This window comes from Pimephales promelas, chromosome 4 (genome assembly GCF_988280905.1).
Source record: "Pimephales promelas chromosome 4, fPimPro1.hap1.1, whole genome shotgun sequence".
NCBI classification, from domain to species: domain Eukaryota; kingdom Metazoa; phylum Chordata; class Actinopteri; order Cypriniformes; family Leuciscidae; genus Pimephales; species Pimephales promelas.
In genome coordinates, this window is record NC_142772.1 from 10846432 (window position 1) to 10869283 (window position 22852).

Genomic DNA, 22852 nt, shown 5'->3' on the forward strand with positions numbered 1-22852 from the left:
CTAGTGTTTTAGGCGTTTTCCAAAAATTTCTCATCCACACTGAAACTTCTGCAAACGCAAAATTCACCTCACTACGCATGCGTAAACCCTCACAAAAGTTCACTGAGATAATGGACGAAAAATAAATAATAAAGTTATCGCACAATTACTTCTGGCAGGGGAATTTTATTTCGGAAAAAAAGCCCACCATTCATTCATGCGTTGAAGTCACAGTTCGTCAACATGTTTTTGGTCTAAAACGCAATTGCTCAAATTTTTTGCCGCAAGACAGCAAATGCTATTACTTTTGTCAGCTTTGCAGGACTGCGATTTGAAGAGTGTCCAAAATAACATATTTAGAATAGCACACAACAGGCACAATACCGGTATAAACATGTATCTATTGGTTCAATATGCGCGACATGACTAAACATGCGTCATCATTTTCAAATACCTCCATAGTCCACACTACATTTTAGAACGTCTTTTAATGAATTTGTTTAAAAAAAATGTAAATGAAGCAAAATAATAATAATAATTTTTTACATAATAATAATCTAACATTGTTGTGTATTTTCTAACTAAATCTCACTTTTTTGTTATGGGTGTAAGTTCTGTAAGGCCTGCCCAATCGGTCGAACGGCAGTTTCCGATAAGCGGGTGAAGGTTTACGGCGTGTTACTGTCTTTTCATTGTGGCAAATTAATTTAATCACGACCTCAAATTTAGGTTGAAATGGCAATTTGTTATTGGTCGTTTATATAGTAGTTTAGCAATACATTTGATTATTGTATTTAACTCGTTACTCTTATTATACTCGTTCACTGGGGTGCCAAAGTCATACAGGGGGCTCACACTGGCTGTTCATATTATGTGAGCCCTATGATCACAAACTCTCCAGTCTGATTGATAACCAGAGGTTATGGCTAAAGCAGTTTAACAATGCTGCCCACACTTGCTATTGTTATAACAATTTAAAACAATTATATAACAATTTAATTAAAGCTCAAACAATAACCAGAGGTTATGGCTAGTATATTAAAGGGGTCATCTGATGCCACATTCACTTTTATATGGTGTTTGCATACTGTATAAATGTCTTTGCAGTGTGGACACAACCAACATATAATGAAAAAAAATCCATTCACTCCTTTTTTATTATTTATTTTTTTTTTAATCCTATAGTCTAAACATTAATAATCAGGCCGTTTTCTGAGCACTATGATGTCATAATGCTTATGCCCCACCCAAATCCACTGATGGACTGTCCCATATTAGCATATTTCTACCATTCGACACCCCCCACAGAAGAGAGGGGTGGGGTGAATCATTTATAGAGCCATGAACGAAACGGGTCACTGTGAACAAAGCTGTTTTTGTGGAGGTAGAAAGGGTGTTGTTTTACACAACCAAATGAGAAATTTTTACCAAAGTATATTACGACCTCAACACAAAGACCCTAAAGAATCATACCAACTTAAGATGATCCCGCTCCAATGCTTGCTATCATGTCAATAGTATTTTTTTTCTAGCCCCCTATAGTAATGCGACTGCATAACAACTTAAAGTCAAGCAGTTAGTTAGGAATCTAGAATCTCATCAGATGTGCTTCATCTAACCTGAGATCTAGTATGAACTTAACCCGGGACGCAGCTTTTCGGTAACAATGGACACAACGTCTCCAGAGTTTACACCTTTTGAGGGCAGGATGCTATTTGCATGAAAGACCCACCCTCCTCCAAGATATCTCTAAACTCTTAAAAAACTTGACTACCTTTTTGTTTACTACTTTGGGGATGAAACAAGTTTCTACCAGTCATGTTAATATAGATGGTTTAGATTTAGTTGCCCTCTCATCCAGTTTTTCCAGTCATGTACTTCTTTTCCTTTTGTGGAAAACATAAACGCAGAAAAGAAAAAGGTTGCATGATGAACTAAAAGGTGAACCGTTCTAATTTGAAAGTTAAGTTGTTATTCACACATATCTCATCTTCCACCCTAACTCTGAAATCTGAAATTTAACTGCTAAGACAGCTTTTCACATATGACCGCCACCTTTTTTTCTCTTAATTTTCTTAGTAAGGTGTTTTGTGCTCCATAAATCAAATCATCCCATCAGACCATACAGTGTCATATCTGAAGCTGATGAATTATGCAATTCATTACAAAGATTTTGAATTGACTCTGTGCTTTATTAGCAGGTCCGCTCAGGGCGATTGCATTTTTTTTTTATTAGTATCCGGTTGTCGCACAGTGTAGAATACAAATGACGACTACAAAGGGATTATTTATTCATTATGACACTGCAGGAGTCACAGTCAGTCATCCGAGTTAAAGTTCCCGCCAGAGGATATTTTTATCAGTTCCGATAAGTCCTGTCTGAGCTATGAAGAGATGTTTGGTTAAAAGTAGGGATGTCCCGATACCACTTTTTCACTTCCGATACCGATACCGATGCCGCACCTTTGGCTTTTGCCGATACCGATATTAGTCCGATATTTTTTTTTTCGTGGTCCGACGTGCCGTATACGGCCCACAGGGTGGTTTATAGGTTTAACTTTGTGAAAGACAAAACAAAACAAACACAAAAGTAAACATAATACATATCTTTGGAAAGCTGAGAAACTCGTGATTCGAACGACGTAAACCATTTTAAGATACAATCAACACAGCGGGCACAATCTGTCTCTTTGTCAGACCACCAACAGCCAAAACAAACCAACACAAACTGGAAGAAACTTACCAATTAGCCATCTGTTAGTCCACATTCCAACAAAAATGGTTTGGTTTCACTGTAAAGCGTCCATACAATCCAATTTGAAGAAGTTTTTAGTCCAAAACAATTGTATGAATAAACATCCATGGAATGTAAATAGTAGCATTTCGCGTTAGCCGACAGCGCTATCACAACTTCGACGCACTAATGCTACGTTCACACCGGACGCGAATAGGGCGTCAGGCGCGAATGATTTCAATGTTAAGTCAATGCAAGAAAAATTCCTGCGGCGCGAATGAGGCGTGGAGCGCGGCGCGGAAGACGCGAATACGCCTCATTCGCGCGTCAAGTTGGCGCGAATGGCGCGAATTGAGCATTGTGCATTCACGCGTTTGACGCGAATTCGCGTTGAATGTTGAAAAATCTGAACTTTGGCGTGAATTCGCGCCGCGTTAACCAATCAGGAGCCTAGCTGCTTGCTCACGTGGTGAAGTGTCTGGATGCTTCAATAAATTATTTTGTTAATATGACTAAATGCATGGTGGGATTATGCACAACAAAGCAAATGTTTCATCACTTAAAACATTATTTCTATATGGAGACATGTTCATTTTGTATTGAATGTTATTCATTCCATATCTAGAAATAGTATTATGTTGTAAAGACAGACATCCCAAGTCTCCCGGAAGTTCCGGGAGTCTCCCGCATATTGATAGCGTCTCCCTGATGCCCGCAAATTAGTTCAAATCTCCCGGAATCTAGAGCGAGACATACTGCGCGCATAACATACATAGCGCGCTATATATATATATATATATATATATATATATATATATCAACATATGTGCATACATTCGTGTCTGGACGTGAGAGAGAGAAAAAAATCACAGGACAGGTTAATAACTTTTGAAGGCTGGCTCTATTAATTATCAAAACAAAAATAAATGACAGCTAGATTAGATGGATGAGGGGCCGGGCGAGGGTGATCCTCGCTCAGATGCGGGACAACAGGTCATCAAACTGGGCGCGTGACAGGCGGAAGTACCGCTGACAGCGGCCGTCATCCAGCGCAGCTCCTGGAGCGAGCGAATGGTGAAACTCGCCAAACGGTTCGGCTCCGAAGGGTCCGGTGGACACAAATATACGGCGACGATGATCCCCACGCCGCTGTTCTGCTCTCCAGAGTAAATACAGAGCGGTAACTCTCTTGATGAATGCTCGGTCGACATAAAAACAATGACCGCCAACGGATTTTGATTCTGACGCGCGTCACGCGCGTAAATTTCGCTTCAAACTTTACGCGCGCCAGTTTCGCTCTCTCTTTGAGTGACAGTTTATCTATCCAGTTGCAATAGAGAATGAAATGACGCTATTTTCTGATAGCCAATGAATTTCTGAAAAGACTGAAATGCAGCTTTTGTGGAATCATCCGATTACATTAGAATCCATGCGCAAAAGCGAGAGTGATTCTCTGCGCGCGTGTGCTTAAACACAACAATCATCACGTGACAGGCTGCGCCGCTAAACTGGATATCGCTCATATTTTTTTATCCCCTCCGATCTCCGATCTAGCGTTCTGGGCCGGTATCGGCGCGATACCGATGCCGTGGATCGGATCGGGACATCCCTAGTTAAAAGTATAATCATCTATTCTTGCAAAGATTTATTGAATGATAAATATTTTCTGCCACAATACCATACTGACTACAGTACACAATTTATACATATATAATTATTATTATGTAAAAAATATACTAAATGAATCACATTATGACAATATAGACACACGTCCTCTTCCTGGCAGATTCGTAATATCTTTAGTTGATTGGAACGTCTTAATTTGTAATTAGCCATTGCTTTTTATGCACATTTTATGCACATCACATCTATATTCTTTGGTTTTACTCATTGTGATGGATGATTAAGGGAATTTGATCTTTTTGTTTCTTCATATTTAAACATATTGAAACAAGAAGTCATAGTTAGACAATTTCATGTTTCTAGTCACCCTGATCTGCTACAAAAAGGTAAATATTAATGAGAATATACGTCAGAAATATTTTACTGGTATAATATAAAATCGTATAAAATGATTCTAGGGGTGGCAATAGTTGTGGCCAAGAAGTTTTGGAGAAAAACATTTATATATATATATATATATATATATATATATATATATATATATATATATATATATATATATATATATATAGCATCTTGCAGTTGATGGAGATTTGTAGGATGCACATCCAGGGCACGAAGCTCCCATTTCCAGCACATCCCAAAGATGCTCTATTGGGTTGAGATCTGGTGACTGTGGGGGCCATTTTAGTATTGTGAACTCATTGTCATGTTCAAGAAACCAATTTGAAATGATTCAAGCTTTGTGACATGGTGCATTATCCTGCTGTGAGTAGCCATCAGAGAATGGCTACATGGTGGCCCTAAAGGGATGGGCATGGTCAGAAACAATGCTCAGGTAGGTCGTGGCATTTAAACGATGCACAATTGGCACTAAGGGGCCTAAAGTGTGCCAAGAAAACACCCCCCACACCATTACACCACCACAAACAGCCTGCACAGTGTTAACAAGGCATGATGGATCCATGTTCTCATTATGTTTACGCCAAATTCTGACTCTACCATCTGAATGACTCATCAGACCAGGCAACATTTTTCTAGTCTTCAACTGTCCAATTTTGGTGAGCTCTTGCAATTGCCTCTTTTTGCCTCATCTGCTGTTTTGGCCCATTCGCCTCAAGGTTGTGCATGTTGTGGCTTCACAAATGCTTTGCTGCATACCTCGATTGTAACGAGTGGTTATTTCAGTCAATGTAGCCCTTCTATCAGCTTGAATCAGTCGGCCCATTCTCCTCTGACCTCTAGCATCAACAAGGGATTTTCGCCTACAGGACTTCCACCTACTGGATTTTTTTTTCCTTTTCGCCCCATTCTTTATAAACCCTAGATATGGTTGTGCGTGAAAATCCCAGTAACTGAGCAGATTGTGAAATACTCGGACCGTCCCGTCTGGCACCAACAACCATGCCACGCTCAACATTGCTTCAATCACCTTGCCATTTACTGTAGTTTGGAGTTCAGGAGATTGTCTTGACCAGGATCACACCTGAAGCAACTGTCATTTGATTGGTTGATTAGATAATTCCATTAATGAGAAATTGAACAGGCGTTCCTAAAAATCCTTTGGGTGAGTGTGTAGCTGCGTTCACGTGCTATGGAAAATAGGATATTTTCCACTTGTGAACTGGTATTTATGGTGAACTGGTGCTTTTGTTGTCGTAATGTGGTAAAAAGATGGAGATCCAGACCTGTTATAGGCTAAAACTATTTTAGATTGCTTAAGTCATCTGCAACAGCAAGAACATGATTTATCAAAACTCAAAAGGTAAATAATATGCTAATATATTTTCTAGATCATGTATAGTATTTTTACCATTCACGACTCTCGTGGTGCTCTCTGCCATTTTGAAATTGTCAAAGGTTATCTCATCTTGGCAACTCGTCCATTGCCCAGTAGAAAATACCACATGAGGGGATGTCGGCTTTTGGTATTTACCATAATTACCATAGCACATGAATGCAGCGTGTGTATATGTATGTATGTATGTATGTAATTTATTTACAAATGAATATTTTATGGAAAACCAGTCATATCCGACTAAGTTGCATTCAGTAAGAAACATTTTATAATTGCCTTCAGAAATACTGTAAAATATCTACATGGATATATAGATGAATATATGAATTTTAGTTCCCCTCACTCCACAACAAATCCTTTAAATTCAACAACATTCAGTACAGAGTAGAAATGAAAAATATAAGTGTAAAACAAACTTAAATTATAGTGGCATAATTCATTATAAGCTAAGTTTATTGTAAGCCGAAATGAACTTATTTAAAGCAAAACTAAATGCCCAGCATGTGGGAAATAATGTTTTACAAATTACCTCGGGTGTGCTTAAACTGGTTTTGCGTGCTTGACGGTAATTGTATTTTAAAGGTCAATTTGGAATATAATTGACAGCACGTTTCATTTGATTAAAAAAAAAATTAATAATAATAATAAATGAAAATATGGTATGTAATTTGCAACCAACATCAAACCTGTATGTGTTTCATATCTGTAGAAATTACAGTTATTATGCTAAAAGGCATTGACATGTCTACAGTTGTCATATAAAAGTTCATTAAAAATGTCTAAGTTTTGCTTTTGTTGATGTTTTAAACTTTTGGAATTGTATTGCTTGGCTTAAATCTAAGTGCAGCTGGTCTTAGTGGATGTTTGCTGAGATGCTGCCAGCACTTTACCATTTGTGTGAGTTTAATTCTTTTCTAACCCATTAATTGCATATCTGTTTGCAATAGTATTTGTGCTAAGTCCTCAAAAAGGCTGCAGACCCTGACTTCATGTGGGTTCATCCCCTCCTCCATATTTGTCCCTTCAGCAAGCATTACAGCTCATCATGGTGTACAATGAAGCGCTTGTGTTTTCATGCTGGTTTTGGACCCGTTGAGCCAAACTAATCTTAGCCAGAGCCACTGTAAGAGAGAGACAAAAATCTGATCTAAGATCAGCGTGAAGATTTAACCTGCTTCTGTCATGGCATATTGTCTGTCCTGAGCATGATTAAATTTGACAGGAAATCAATACAGCTCCTGGTGGCCAGATATGGAGATAAGACATCATAATCCTGATGTTGAGGCTTTGAGGCCACAAGACCCTCTTCATTATTCTAGCCAGAGATGTCCTTTACTGATAACAGTGTCTTTTGTCTTAGCTTGTTTTCTTGAGCCAGAACTACAAGGCAGGAAGAATAATGTCACTCGAACAATGACTTTTCAGGTTTTACATTTGTGCTTCTGGTATCATTTTAAATTATTGGCCTGGGCCAATAAAAGCTGCTTACATACGTGCGTACTTTATTTGAAATTCTGTTATTTATACACTACCAGTCAAACATTTGGAATTATCACGATACGACTCAAAAAGAGTAATTTTGTAAAGTTATTATTATAATTTTCAATTGGATATATTTTAAAATGCAATTTTGACTGCAGTTTTCAGTTGACATTACTCCAGTTTTCAGCCATGCTGATTTGCTGCTCTAGAAACATCTCTTATTATTATTAATGTTGAAAACCGTTTTTGCTGATTATGGGACACATTAAATTGATCTTGATTGAAATACTAGGGCTAATACTAGTAAATACTAGGGCTGTCGATTTAACTTGTTAATTTCATTCATTAGTTAAGTAAATTAAGGTGACACAATTCACATACCTGCTCTACCCCCAGCCATACATAGGTCATCTTACATGTCATACAGTTGATTGACGAAGAGCATGATGCAGGGCAACAACTTGCTGTGTGTTGTAGTCTATAGAATGCACCTAAAATTCAAGATATCAAGACAAAAATTCCCCTGTATGAGTTTGTCTCATATGATATTTAAAGGGTCATTCCTCCTCTGGAAAGATGAATGCATATTTAAAATGGGTAATTTATGTAGAAGAAATGTGAAATTATTTTTGAATTTGAAGCTTTCTAGACTGAGAAAAGCCAGAAAATGTATTTTTGGCTTATGTGGATGAAAGACAACAACTCCCAGAATGCACTTGCTTCGCTGCCCTAGGAGGCCACGCCACCGCTAGTCTAGCGAGTCTCCTTGATGAGTCTGCCCGAAAATGTATTTTGAGATCGTCCAAAATGTCTGGGATTCGGCTATTGCGTTCTACAGTTGCCATTCATCATGTTTACTGGGGTGAGCGGGACGAGTGAGGGCCGTGTGAAGGAAGACGCGAAGCCGGTGGTGTGATTACCGATGAGTGACACCTGTGAGACGCACCGGCCTCGTATCTCTCATGGAGGAGCGGGAATTTTCTTAGCGATGTTAAAACGCACATTAACCAATCACTTTTTTAGCATTCATGTAAACACTACATTCAGATTCACCAATTAGAATGAATTCAGTTAGATTGAAAACAAAGCTGTGCATGTAAACAATGCATGGCAACTGCAGAAAGCAAAAGCTGAGTCCCGGACATCGACGGTCGGACATGTCCGAGAAAAAGAGGACAGTTACCCCTAAAATTAACTTACTACTCGGCTTTCTCCACAGAACAAGAGCCTGCTAGCTTAGCTCTCAAAAAAGATGGCTGACACTATGTGTAATCCCGAATTCTCCATAATGCATCAGTCTGCTTATTCAGTACCCTCGTCCTTATTTTCAAAAAGATTCTACCGGTGAAATCAAACGCACTGGCACTGATCTTGATTTGTGATAGGTCTGTTAGTGCATCAGGTCTAACCCCCTATGGGCAGGTTTGAAAGGGTGGGGACTAGTGCTTGTAGTCTTTACAGAACCCCCCCTCCCCTTTAACTTCCTCCTACAATGACGTAAAAAGACGATTTTTGCATCATTGTTGGAGAAAGTGAAAAAGGTAAATAGCAGATTTCTCTCGTCTGAGGGGAAAATGAGTGTGTTACATGACCATTCAATATTATAACTGGGTTTCCAACAATGGAGGGTGGAGTGTCCCTTTAAGCAATTCACACGGGGTAACAACTGCAATTTCACACGATTGTTGTTTTTGTTCTGAATAGTGCAAAATGCATCCTTGCATCCAAGGTAATGAAGGATACAACAGATGGATCCTTCGTGGCCTTGCCTATCCCCAGAAAATTCATTGTCCGAGTATTTGAAAATGGTCTCTGTGTAAACAACTGAAATCGAATGTCTGAAGACAAAGACATCTTTCACATGTGTACTACGTGTTCAGTCTATAATGTGTATATCGCCTTCTAATGGCTTGGCAGCAGAATAGAGCATTTTTAATTGTTTTCGCTGTGAATGATCCGTGTGAATGAGGATTGTTTTGACAATGGTGTCGTCTGTATGAAAAACGTCTCCATTTTAAGCATATCGTTGTCGTGTAAATGTACCCTTAATTGGTAGATGATTCAATGGTCCATTCATTTACCGCCACCTACTGGCAGGTTTAGAGTAACACTAATTAAAAAAAATAATAATAATTTCATATGTTTTGTGTATAGTTTGCCCCCCCCCCCCCCCCTCGACCGAAAAAAAAAAATGTTTATTTACATTTACTCATCCTGTAATTTCAAAACTGCATGTGTAAAAAGGGGTTGCAGACAGACAGATAAAGACTCCAACATGAGTTTAATGGGCTATATGCACGCATAAGTTCTGCATTTGACGCAAGGATGCTCGTCAGTTTGGAACCGAGGAAATTGCAACCGAGGAAAACGGGATTATGGCAGAGTCTTCAAAATTTACTGTCCTCCCGTCTTCGAAACGAAACTTTTACACGTTTAGATGTAATTTTATATATAGTTATGTTTATTTAATATAATTTTAAAAAGAAGCATAAACACAACGAGGGGTGTCTGTTTTGTCTGTTTTTGTGACTAACGTTTCTTTACTATAACCATGGAGTTTAAAATTCAATATAAATTCTCGGTATTGCATTGGACTCTACGATCGGCGGAAGTTATCGAGCATCCTTACACCTTCACCGGAAATACCGCCGTGCATAGAGCCCATTACAACTCCAAAAGGCAAACAGATAGTGGAAACACACATAAACACAAACAGATGGTGGTAAGACACGTAAACGCAAGAGAGACCAGAGAATGAATGTGAGTATACAGTAGATACCTTTTATATAGGATGACTCAAACAAGATGATTGAACAAAGCTGAAACAAACAAATAATTATGGTAATCAAGGAGACAAATGAGTGGGGGAATCTGAACAAGGAAGACATCTGTCAAATGAAAACAAACTGAAAGTCCATAGTTTTTTTTTTTTTTTTTTTTTTTGAATAACATAAAGTACATTTTGAAGAATGTTGGTAACCAAACTGGTTTGGTCTGTAAATATATCTAAAACAAATTAAGATGGAGCTTAATACATTCTTTAAAACAATAAATTAAAACAATGAATTAAAAAAAAAAAAGATTTTTCTAAAGCTACTTTTTGTAACGTCTACTTAAGGCTTTTCTCATTTAACACAATCATGACTTTGAATGATCTTTTGGGGGTAATTTCTATTTTTTTTGTACGATTCATTTGCCTGAGAAAATAGATTAATCGGCACATAGTGTAATTAATTTGATTAAAAATGTTAATTGCTTAACAGCCATAATAAATACAAATAATTTATTTTATGTGTTACTGATTTTTGAATAAATTCTGTTCATTGAACTTTCTATTCATCAAATAATTATACAAATATTTATCACATTTTCCACAATGATATTTGGCAGCAACATTTTTTTTCAACGTTAATAAGAACCATTATTAATAATTGAGCACTAAATCAGCATATTAGAATGATTATCAAATAAATGCAGCCTTGGTGAGCAGAGGAGACTTGACATTGGAAACTTGTAGAACCCAAAAGAACCTTCTGAATATTGCTGTCCTTTCTTGTCGCATGTTGCTGTTACATAGATCTGTTTCCCTTGACCTTCAAAATCATCTCAGGAGGGTTATGAGAGGTGAAAGCCTCGTTTAGTAAACCCGAATTGAATTACAGACATGCTGCATGTCAGTGTGTACAGTCGGTGGGACACGGCAGTTAAATGGGAACTGTCTTTCTGATGAAGTGGGAGCACTTGGGATGTTGAACCCTTGACTCACTGGTCCGTTCCATTTTGAAATGGTTTTCTGTTGAAATATCACTGCATTAACCATCAGGTGAAATATGACATAGTTTGTCATTTTACAACCTTCAAAGTGTTACAAGATGGTGAGATATAATTGGAACAAGTGCAATACAAATGTTTTACTCAGGTACACATATATACTGTAGTTAAAGGGATAGTTCACTTTGAAATTCATTTTTGATATGTTTTAGCTTACCTCAAGGGCATCCAAGATGTAGGTGTTTTTGTTTCCACAGTATTTTCAATTTTGACATTTTTCAGTCAAACCGTTGTTGTCTATCAGTCATACACTGGAGGCTAAGAGGGTCCACCAAAAAGCATGCACAGAGAAGTCAAAATTAAACATGATTTAATGACTCGTAAATGTAAGTACACATTGATGGCCTAAGACACGAAACGAGCGGTTTGTGTGAGAAAATGAACAGTATTTATATCGTTTTACCTCTTGTAATCATAGCCATGACAAAATGATCTGACAGCATGGGCGCTTCGGTCTGCGCATGCGGCGGAAGTGATCGTCACTCTTTGTTCATACAGAGATTTCGGAAGTTTTACCTTTCACTAAACATATTTAGATATACGGGAAACCGCAATGGAAGATGATTTCGGTATATCTAAATAGTTTAGTAAAAGGTAAAACTTCCGAAATCTCCGTGTAAATATTGAGTGACGTCACACGCAAGCGATCACTTCCGGTCATAACATTGAACTGATTCAGTTCGGTTCAGTTGGACATTGCACAACTGATTCAGATCACTTGGATGTCTCTGTGATTACATGAGGTAAAAACGATATAAATACTGTTCGTTTTCTTACACAAACAGCTCGTTTCGTGTCTTAGGCCATCAATGTGTACTTACATTAACGAGTCATTAAATCATGTTTAATTTTGACTTCTCTGTGCATGCTTTTTGGTGGACCCCCTTAGCCTCCAGTGTATGACTGATAGACAACAACGGTTTGACTGAAAAATGTCAAAATTGAAAATACTGTGAAAACAAAGACACCTACATCTTGGATGCCCTTGAGGTAAGCTAAAACATATCATTAATTAATTTCAAAGTGAACTATTCCTTTAAGGCAAACAACTATATAGATATAGTTTATATTCAACTCTCTATATTTATTTTTGCCAGAAAGCTGAATTTTAACGAAAGCGGAGTTGCTTATTTTATATTGCTAAATCAAAAGCCCAAAATTTGGGTTGTTGTTGTTTTAATACAATAATGTTAAGGGTTATTGTTTTAATACAATAATATTACATATTTGAGACTAAGATTCTATTGCATGACATCACTTTTTGCTCTCCTATGATATACTTATACTGCAGCTGCACTGTAGTGGCCGTCAGGTTTGCCCTTGCTGTTTGATGTGTCAGTAAAACCGTGCTGTTATCAGGCCTGGTGGGACAGACTGTGACTGGAATGGTTTCAGGTCTGTGAAGCAGCGTTCTCTGTGTATTTGGTCTCTGTAGGCCAATGGCTCATATCCTTACGTCCCTGACAGACTCAGATGGGCTAGAACGGAGCTCGACCTCACAGGTCACTCAATCAACCTTCACCACAGGCCCTCTGCCCTCACCTCTGAAGCCCCTTTCCACTCTACATCTCTTTCTCCATCTCTCCATTTCCTTTAGACTCTCTTTCACATGCCCATCTTCCATATGGAAGCCTCTCAAGTCTCCCACCCACTGAGAACAAAGAGGTCTCTCACATCCTGTCATGACCGTTGGCCAAAGCCCCCTACCTCACCTGCAATGACCTCAATGCTGCCCATTTTCCTTATCCCCAATCCTCATCAATATTAGACAGGATGCGCATACACAATGTGATTTACGTAAAAAAAAAAACATCCTTTGTTGGTTCTGGAACTTCCTATCAAAAAATTATAACCCGAATCCACAACCATAATCCTAACCTCCTCTATCTTTACTAGACCTTATAACAAATCTTTAGAGTTTTAATGAGATTTTACACCCGGAGAAAGGTTCTCTGTTAGCATTCCCTTTCACCTTAAAAGGGAGTTGCTTGCTTTAATTTAGTTTAATGGCTGCTTATTGGCTTTTATTAGAGAAGGATGGATTTTGTTCACAGAATTGTCACAGTTACATTATATACCAGGGATTTGAGGGAACAAAAACAGTTTTAGTGTGTATTGTATTGGAACATTGTATTTTTAGTGTTTTCCAAGTTAACTCAAATGGATAGTTTACACAAACAATGAAAAGTGTCCAAAACCAGAGTTTTGTTCATCTTTGGAAAACAAATAAAGACCTTTTCTTTTATTTATTTATTTTTTAAATGAAACCTTAACGATGTCTGTCCCTTCGTAGAGTCCAATGCAATACCGAGAATGTATATTGAATTTTATACTCCATGGTTATACTAAAGAAACTTTAGTCACAACAACAGATAAAACAGACACTCCTCGTTGTGTTTATGCTTCTTTTTAAAATTATATGAAAAACATAACTATTATTATTATTATTATTATTATACATTTTATTTCTAGGCGCCTTTCTTGACACTCAAGGTCACCGTACATTATACAAAACAAAACAATAAAAATTACAATACAATTAAAATACAACATAGTCAGAGGGAGTAAGCTATTCTAAAAAGATGGGTTTTAAGTTTTGATTTAAAATGTGAGGGGGAATCAATATTACGGAGGTCCGGTGGAAGCGAGTTCCAGAGTTGGGGAGCAGAGCAGCTAAAAGCTCTGCTACCCATAGTAACAAGGCGGACACGGGGAACAGTGAGATGGATGGAGGAGGAGGATCTAAGAGTGCGAGCAGATGTGGATATATGGAGAAGATCAGAAAGATAGGAAGGGGGAAGATCATGAATGACTTTGAAAGTTAGGAGAAGTATTTTATAGTTGATACGATAAATGATGGGTAGCCAATGGAGTTGTTGTAAGATAGGAGTGATGTGATGAATAGCGGGGGTACGGGTGATAATACGAGCAGCTGAATTTTGGACCATTTGTAGTTTACGAAGTGTTTTATGCGGGAGGCCAAACAAGAGGGAATTACAGTAATCTAAACGAGAAGTGACTAGACTATAAACAAGAATGGCAGTGGAATGAGGCATAAGGAAAGGGCGCAGACGGTTGATATTTCGAAGATGATAATAAGCAGACCGGGTAACATTATTAACATGAGACGTAAACGAGAGGGTGCTATCTAAGATGACACCCAGACTCTTAACCTGAGGGGAGGGGGAGATGTAGGAACTATCAATGGGAATTGAAAGATTATGGAGTTTGTTTAATGTTGATCTTGTGCCAATAAGAAGCAATTCTGTTTTGTTGCTATTTAATTTAAGGAAGTTTGAAGTGAACCAGGATTTTATTTCAAGGAGACAGTTAGTAAGGGAAGATGGTGGAAGTATTGAGTTAGGTTTTGTTGAAAGATAGAGCTGGGTGTCATCTGCGTAGCAATGGAACTGAATCTGATATTTACGGAAAATGTCACCAAGAGGAAGAAGATAAATAATAAAAAGCAGGGGTCCCAGGACAGAGCCCTGGGGCACTCCTGTGGTGACAGAAACTGAATGAGAAGTGAATGATTTTAACTGAATAAACCGAGTGCGGCCAGAGAGATAGGAATAAAACCAGTTAAGAGGTGTGTTAGTAATACCGATAGAGGAAAGTCTGTCTAATAGGATAGTGTGTGAGATTGTATCGAATGCTGCGCTCAAATCAAGCAGAAGAAGAATAGATAATAAACCAGAATCAGCAGCCAGAAGAAGGTCATTAGTGATTTTAAGGAGTGCCGTTTCTGTGCTGTGAAGAGAACGGAAACCAGACTATATACTATAACTATATACACAATTACATCTAAACGTATGTACATTTCGTTTCAAAGACGGGAGGACAGTAAATTTTGAAGACTCTGCCATAATCCCGTTTTCCTCGGTGTTCCTCCGCTTTAATCTCCACAACCGGAAATGGACGAGCATCCTTGCGTCAAATGCGAAATGTATGCGTGCATATAGCCTATTGCATGTGTTTCCAGCAGTTCTTCAAGCAATAAGGGTGATGGTGTGAGTTTTCACTTTTGTCATTGATGCTGTTTCCAGTCAATTATGTTTTCAATTTCTGCATGTTGAAAAGCTTTGTTGTCAAACCATTTCCTTGAATACACTTGAGGAAGTTCAGTGTTTGCATTCATACGCCGCCACAGGGAGCGTTCCCAAAACCCGAATGAGGAAAGTAGTACAGTACTTAACAGGAGGCTCTGGTCGTCTTTTGCTTTAACTTTAAAGGGAATGTTATTGTTCCCTTCTCCTACTGCTCATGGTACTTGCTGAATCGGGACACATTCTCCTTGGGCAATCTTTAACAATTGTCCCTTTACAGAGAAGAGACATATTTAAATCCAAGTGTTTTAAAATGCCAGTGTCAGATTTAGTTTTTTCATCCTTTCACCAAATGAACCCTGGTCTCCTGTAGGCAAACTGTGGCAGATATGATGACGGAGAAGAGTTTATTACATTTTTACTTGTTTGACCTTCCAGAATTAGTTTTTGTACATATTCTGCAGGTAACTGTCAATCTTCTGTGCTGTTCCGTAACTGGCATCATTTAAGCTTTGCTGGAGAAACGAGGAGAACTGGGGGGAACCCACTTAATATTCACATGGCAGTCATGGTGAATTGAAATGAACGAGAGAGAAAGACTGAGGTTTTGTGAGTGTGTTAAAGCGAGAGAGTGTGTGTGTGTGTGTGTGTGGGAAGGTGAGAGAATGTGTGAGAGAGGGCGAGCAAGAAAAAACAAACAAACAGCATACTGTGAAATTGACGATTGGGATTGGCACGATGGCCATCGCTTAAAGTTTCATCTCTACATGTTAATTTGACTGCACCGCTGTAAAATGCTTCAGGAGAAAAAGATGGGTGAATGGAATTCGTTAAAATGGTTTAAAGAATTCGCCTAAAGCTGCTCGTGAAATCACACTATATTGACTCCTGATATGTAGCTGGTTCTGGGGATAATTAGTTTTTGGAGGGCATCTTTCAGGGAAATAAGACTAGCATTCCTTGGTTAATATAACATTGTAGCTGGGTTGTTGCCTGGCCAAAATGGTGAACTGGATGGACATTAGCCTTATCAAATGATAGTCTTGCTGATCATCCCAGACCATTTTGAATAAGTTTTGTATAGCTGGACTTTTGACTGTTAGCATGAAATCTTTTCCACTTAGTTTGCTTAGTTTGTGCATTTGTTCCATGGCTAAAATAACCAAAGCTAAACCCAAAGTGCAAAACAATTCTGCTCAATGACATGTGGCTTACTTGCTACTGAAAACCGCAAACTAAATTGAGTACAATGCAACATTTGTAATTTTCAACAACTGAATTTCTATACGAACTGACTCTTAGACCCCATTTACACCTGGTATTAAAATGCGATCTGTATCCAGATAAGTTATCCGGATAATAAGTACTGATTCCATTTACACCTGGCCACATAAATGTGTTTTTGCAAAACGGATATAAATCTGATCTTCACCTCCTGCGTTATATGCAGATTTAATGGATTGCACGCCACCAAAAGCAACAGATCTGAGCGGCATTTTATTGATCATCAGCTAATTTCCAAATCAGAGACATCAATAAGAGAGAGTGGCAACAGGCCTGGTAAGATAATTTCGTTTCTTTACTTGAAGATGTGTTAACTGCGTCTGTGACTTACTTTCACTTTTATTTGCGATGTTTGCACGTTGAATAGACGCTCAGCTGCTCATCTGCGGTGATGCGTGTCGCGTGTCGCATCTGACTATATAGCCTATATAACACGCTCTCACTCGTTTATTTTTTAGCATTTTTGGGAGGAGTAAAATATACATATGTGGTTTCAACAACCAGATTGCGTTTACACCTAGTAAAGATCCGGACACAATGCGAGCCAGACTACCTCCAGATGTGGTCAGGCAGATCCGATCACGATCCGATCACAACGCGTTTACACCTTGCATTAACATGCGTTTTTTATTATCTGGATAACTTATCTGGATACAGATCGCATTTTAATACCAGGTGTAAACGGGGTCTTAGAAGTTGTGTAATGGCAATCAGATTGGAACTTGACATTTTAGCATGGAACTGCTCAGACTAGGATCAGATATTGACCAACTTGTACCAACTAGAAGTAATGTAAATCTAGATAACATGTTAAGCGGTTTTAGCTACATTTTCAAGCAGGGTAAGAACTTGTTGACTTTTCCACTCCGTTTCTCCAACCATTTTAACCACTCATTTGTTTGTTTACACTTATTACCCTGGCTTTTAAATAATATTTTAGTACCATTAGCTTATTATAGACTCACAGGAAAAGCGCAAACAGTCTTTTGGCTGATCTAGGTAGTAGACTGGAAGGTATAGGAATATTATTTGAAATTATAGAGTATTATAAACAAATAGCAAATGCTACATTTTCTAAGTAGCTCAAACCTGCAATTATTCAAAATGTTGAGGGGGGGGGGGGGTTCTTCTCCTCCTTCTCTTTTTCTCCTTCTTCTTTTCTCATTCTCCTTCTCCATTAAATCAAGTTGTGACAAGATGTAAAATTTTTTTTTTTTTTTTTTTTAATTAAGCCAATTTTAATTAATTCAAATGAACACAATGGTGAATGACCAGGTGGTGGTGTTAGTAGTAGTGTTTTTTTTTTTTTTTTTTTTTTATTAAATAATGCATAGACAGTTTCATGGCTGGTAAAATATTTATGGCAGGCACATTTTTTTCAAGTCACCGGCCGGATGTGGCAGATGTGGCAATATGTTAGGTCGTTTTTTTGACTCTGAAGCCCAACGTAAGTCAAGACACTGAAAAACAAATCAGCGTAACTCGCGGAGGACTGACCAGACATTGTTTGCATGAGGATGGTTGTAGAAGTGGTGCTTTAAAAGTGGATTAACAAAAATCTGCTACGTTTTGAGAAGGTTTTAGGTTTGTACAAACTTGTATATGTTGGAAGGGAAGGAAATCTCATTCCTTATTGCTGTCCACTGTGGCTCATCACAATAATGACTTTACATGATGCCCTGTGTACTCCATGGTCTCATTGTGCGGTCCTTCCATTTTATTACTGCCCAATTCAGCCTGGCCATGACCGCCTAGTCCCCTGACCTTCATTCCAGACTCCTTATCTGCAGCTCCAGTTGAAAGACAAATAGGAGCTCAATACCACTCAACATTAACTCGCCAACACCATTGACCGAGGGCGGCCGCACACACAGGATGCCAGCTGCATTGTTTAGCGCTGGCAAAACAATGCACGACAGGATTTCCTGCCTTTTCTTTCCCGCAAGCAGTCACCCTGGCCACCACTGAACGTGGCTGTTTGGGGGGTGAGGGGATGAATCGGCTGCCCTCGTGGGATTTTACACTGAATTTTATCTGCCTGCCTTCTCCCCCCCCCCATTTCTCCACTCCTGTCTCGCCCCTCCCTATCTCTCTTGCTCTTTCTAATCAAACACTCGTTCACAATCTCTCTCTTTCACACGCTCACATCTTCTCTCCTCTTCAAACACGTACATGCTCACACATTGTCCTGAAGTTCAAAGAGAGTGAAACAGCGACATGTCAGCTGACCGGCCCCCCTCCAATCAGATAAGTTCTGATGTAAGTCTTTAGCAGCTGCTTGGATTAGATGGAGTGTGCGGGAGCGCTAGAGGAGGCAGTGCGGTGCAGTATGGCTAAGTAGCGGCGAGACGCGCACGAACGCAGCGAGAGAGCGAATGAGAGAGTGTGCGCTCCTCTTCTCTGGCATGGATGAGTCCAGCATTCTGAGGAGACGCGGGCTACAGGTAGGGAATATAAAGCGATGTGGGGCGTGGGTGTTTGCCGCTTCATTGGGAGTTTTGTTGCTTTTTCGTGAAGACCTGGATGTGGGATGAATTACAGAATGGAGTCTGTGTCTCCACGTGCTGAAACATCCAAATGCTGCACTGGAAGGTGAAATTTGTGAGTTTTGTCTTTGGAAAGACTGCAAAGTGCAAACATTTGGTACTTGTTTCTGAACGTTTGCAAGTAGCTTATACCTTTAGAAATTCTCAGTTTCTCAGATCATCAACTTCACAAAACTGATACACAAGGAAAATATTTATTAATTAAAAAAAAAGTTGTCTTTCTTTTGTCTGAGTTCTTGGTAATGGTAATAAGACCAAATGAAGCTGTGCTTTTTCCGACATAAAACTTATATTGAGGTGTTTGACAGGTCATTTAATCTGACCAGTTGCTGTCATGGTATGTTTTTAATTTATTTATTTTAATTTTTTTTGAATATTGAATTCAAGCTGGATTCTGAGTAGTGTTGTCACGGTACCAAAATTTCAGTATTCGGTACCAATACCAGTTAAAATTCACGGTTCTCGGTACCAATTTCGGTACCAAAGCTTAGTTTAAATTTACATATATTTAAGTGTTTATCACGGTTACAAGTATGGAAACTGTACATTTGTATTATAAACACTTTAGAAAAAGATTAGATAAAATGACCTAAAATAAACAATAGTATACACTAACACATTTTTAAAGTTGTTTGTAAAGTTTTAATCCATTATTTATTTAATGCACAATGAATGAAGTGAACAAACATGAACAATCAGGTGTTTGTAATAAATAACATTTTCAAACATTAATTAATGTTGTAAAAATATATTTTTCACTCAATGTGTTGATAACTAAGTAATGTTGATGAATTGTACCTTTGTAGCATTACCATAAAACATGTTTTATTTGACTTGACTGTCCTTTTTATTTAATCTAAAACTGCATTCATATTTAATTTTAAAAAGGCTTTTTAAACCTGTTGAGTTATAAAGGCAAGAATACGTCTAGAACTGACACTGACATTAAATGACAATACTAATACCAGTAGTACTCTGGTGTCGGGTGGATACTACTGTGCTCATGTACTCGTAAAACTACCCCGAAAGCACTTTAGAGGCCGTTCACATGTCGCGCGTGTTTTTTAATTATATTTTTGCGCGTGCTTATTCTTTCCAAAGCGCTTGCTCTCACGCGGCGTCTGTCGTTGCTATGCAACGCCAACGAGTTTTTATTATGAGCGCGCTTGAATCACGCCTATATTTGAAATTGCGAATTTGCATGTAATCGGCCTCTTATGGCAACGTGACATTAGCCTAATCCAAAATATTTCCATTTGTGGCTCTTTCCTCCTTTCGTTTCAACAAGTGGATTCAGAGAGAGAGAGCCATATCAGCGTTATAAAGAGGACGCAACTGTGCACGTTTCAGACATCGCGTCTAGAACAGAACTGGATTAACCTGGTACTCGGTACCTAGAAAAGCTGGTACCGTAACATTTTTTTTTTTTTAGTACCGACTTGGTACCGAAGTACCGAGTTTTTTGACAACACTAATTCTGAGTACGATTGTTTCAGATCAGTTTTAATACATGCTAAAGAATAAATAATCAATTGGTCTTTCCCATTTTAGTGTATTACCTGTGTGTCATTGGCAATAAATGTGAAAATATCCAAGATGGTTGGTTTATAACAATGAACACAAAAAGAAGAAACTTTTCAGATTTTTTTTTTTTTTTCCATTATTTGCGGAACAAATTTTTTTTAATATATACTATATACCATACTGGCTGTTAATCTCAGTACTCTTTGTGGAATGGTGAAGATAGATTGGGACTCTTGCAGTCTTTCATTTGTTTAGGCATGTAAAGGGATACTTGTTAGTAAACTCTACAGTATGTGCTATGTGGGCATCACGGCAGCTGATGACAAAAAAAAAAAAAATGCCCTGAGGAGAAGATTTAGTGTTCTGCTGTATGATTTCATGTTTGACACTGACAAATACATGTCAATGCACTATTCTGCACTCTGCTTCAGGCTATGATCTCATAAATCTGAGATACTATTGTGTGTGGGGGTGGGGGGATTGGGACATTTTTTTTTTTTTTTTTTTTTTACGGTTTCTTTTATGTTAGGGAACTTCCTGAAGTCATTCAGTTAATATTGTAATTGTCACTACTGCAGCGAAAGTCGGTGTGTTAGATTGCTAAATTTAGACAGGTTGGTGTCGGTGAGAAGGTTAAGTCAATTAGCTGCTTTATGTCAATTATATCAAGGTAGCTGCAGCAAGCAGGGCAATTGTTCTGAGACCCTCTAAACACAGCTCACTTCTAATTGTGTTTGGGAGAGCTTTCACTTTAGTATAATTATGTTGGAGTTTAAATCTAAAGGCTTGCTCACACCAAGACAGAATACTCGCCACACAGTCTTCAATAGAAACAATGTGTTTATTTTAACTTAATGATTTCCTATTTACACATGGGACGATATTTTTGTATTTGTCTGAAAGCAGAGCAAGGCTCTTAATTTGTTCATTCATTCATTAATTTGTTTATTCATTAATTTGTTCATTCATTAATTTGTTCATTCTTTCATTAATTTGCACATTGATTCATTTGTGCATTCATTCATTCATTTATTTATTTTTTTGCGTTCATTCGTGCATTCATTCATTCATTCGTGCATTAATTAATTTGTGCATTCATTAATTTGCATTCATTCATTTGTTCATTCGTTCTATCCACCCCCCAAAAAAGAAAAAGAAAATTCTATCGTCATTTACTCACCATTGTTCAAAACCTGTGAGTTTTTTTTTCCAATTTTTTTCTGTTGAACTAGATGTTGGTAAACAGACAGTTGACGGGAGCCATTGACTTTCATAGTAGGAAAAATACAATAGACCTTATTCAGAGCAGCGCCATGACAGGTATGAAAGTGAGGCTGTGAGGGATAGACTTACCGTGTTTCCAATGGCATCCGCTGTAAAAAGCTGAATAAAGCGGCTAGATTACTTACAATTTTCCACAGCTTGCATTGTTGGGAGTTTTTTGTCAACTGACATTTCTTTGAAAGTTATTTTTCCAGTGTTTCATGAGCAGAAAACCTGAAAACACATTAAATAACAGTACAGCCCATTGAAGAGATGCAAGTCTATCCCTCACAGCCTCGCTTTCATTCTTATTAAAAATCAAAGATGGCGCTGCCGTGAATAAGGCGTATAGCAGGAAGTTCTCTGACATAAAAGAAACCAATTTCTTTTTTTTATTAAAAAAAAATCCATTATGACATTAAACTGATTAATGTGATTCAAAAAGACTAAAACATATTGTTTATCAAATAAACATGGGTCTTCCTGGCTGTATCTTGTAGGATTGCCTGTATCTACTGGGATATTGTTGTCAGCAGAACTTATTGAAATGGACAGTTAATACTGGCAGGTAATTAGAATGAATAGACAGTAGTGGTGCTGTATTAGCTTTGTAATTACAGATGCAGTGAATGTGTTCAGAAGCTCATGGGGTCACACCTCCCTGCATTAATTTAGTTGCATTGAGCTTAAATTCACATTTAGGCTTGGTCTAATAAAAAAGATGTGCACATGCAATTAGCAT

The 22852-nt window shown here is 38.1% G+C and overlaps 1 protein-coding gene across 12 annotated transcripts in view; it reads left to right on the forward strand.

Annotated features, from left to right (window-relative positions):
- The window catches only part of mast4 (microtubule associated serine/threonine kinase family member 4), a 200744-nt gene that overhangs the window by 78838 nt on the left and 99054 nt on the right, over positions 1-22852 (forward strand). The window contains exon 1 of one of the 12 annotated variants that reach the window (XM_089129957.1): positions 19014-19221. The exons of the other annotated variants lie outside the window; for them this stretch is intronic. Coding sequence (XP_088986083.1) covers positions 19153-19221 — 69 coding nt within the window. The 5' untranslated portion in view covers positions 19014-19152. Of the gene's footprint in view, positions 1-19013; positions 19222-22852 lie in introns of those variants that run through there. 12 annotated transcript variants of the gene reach the window in all.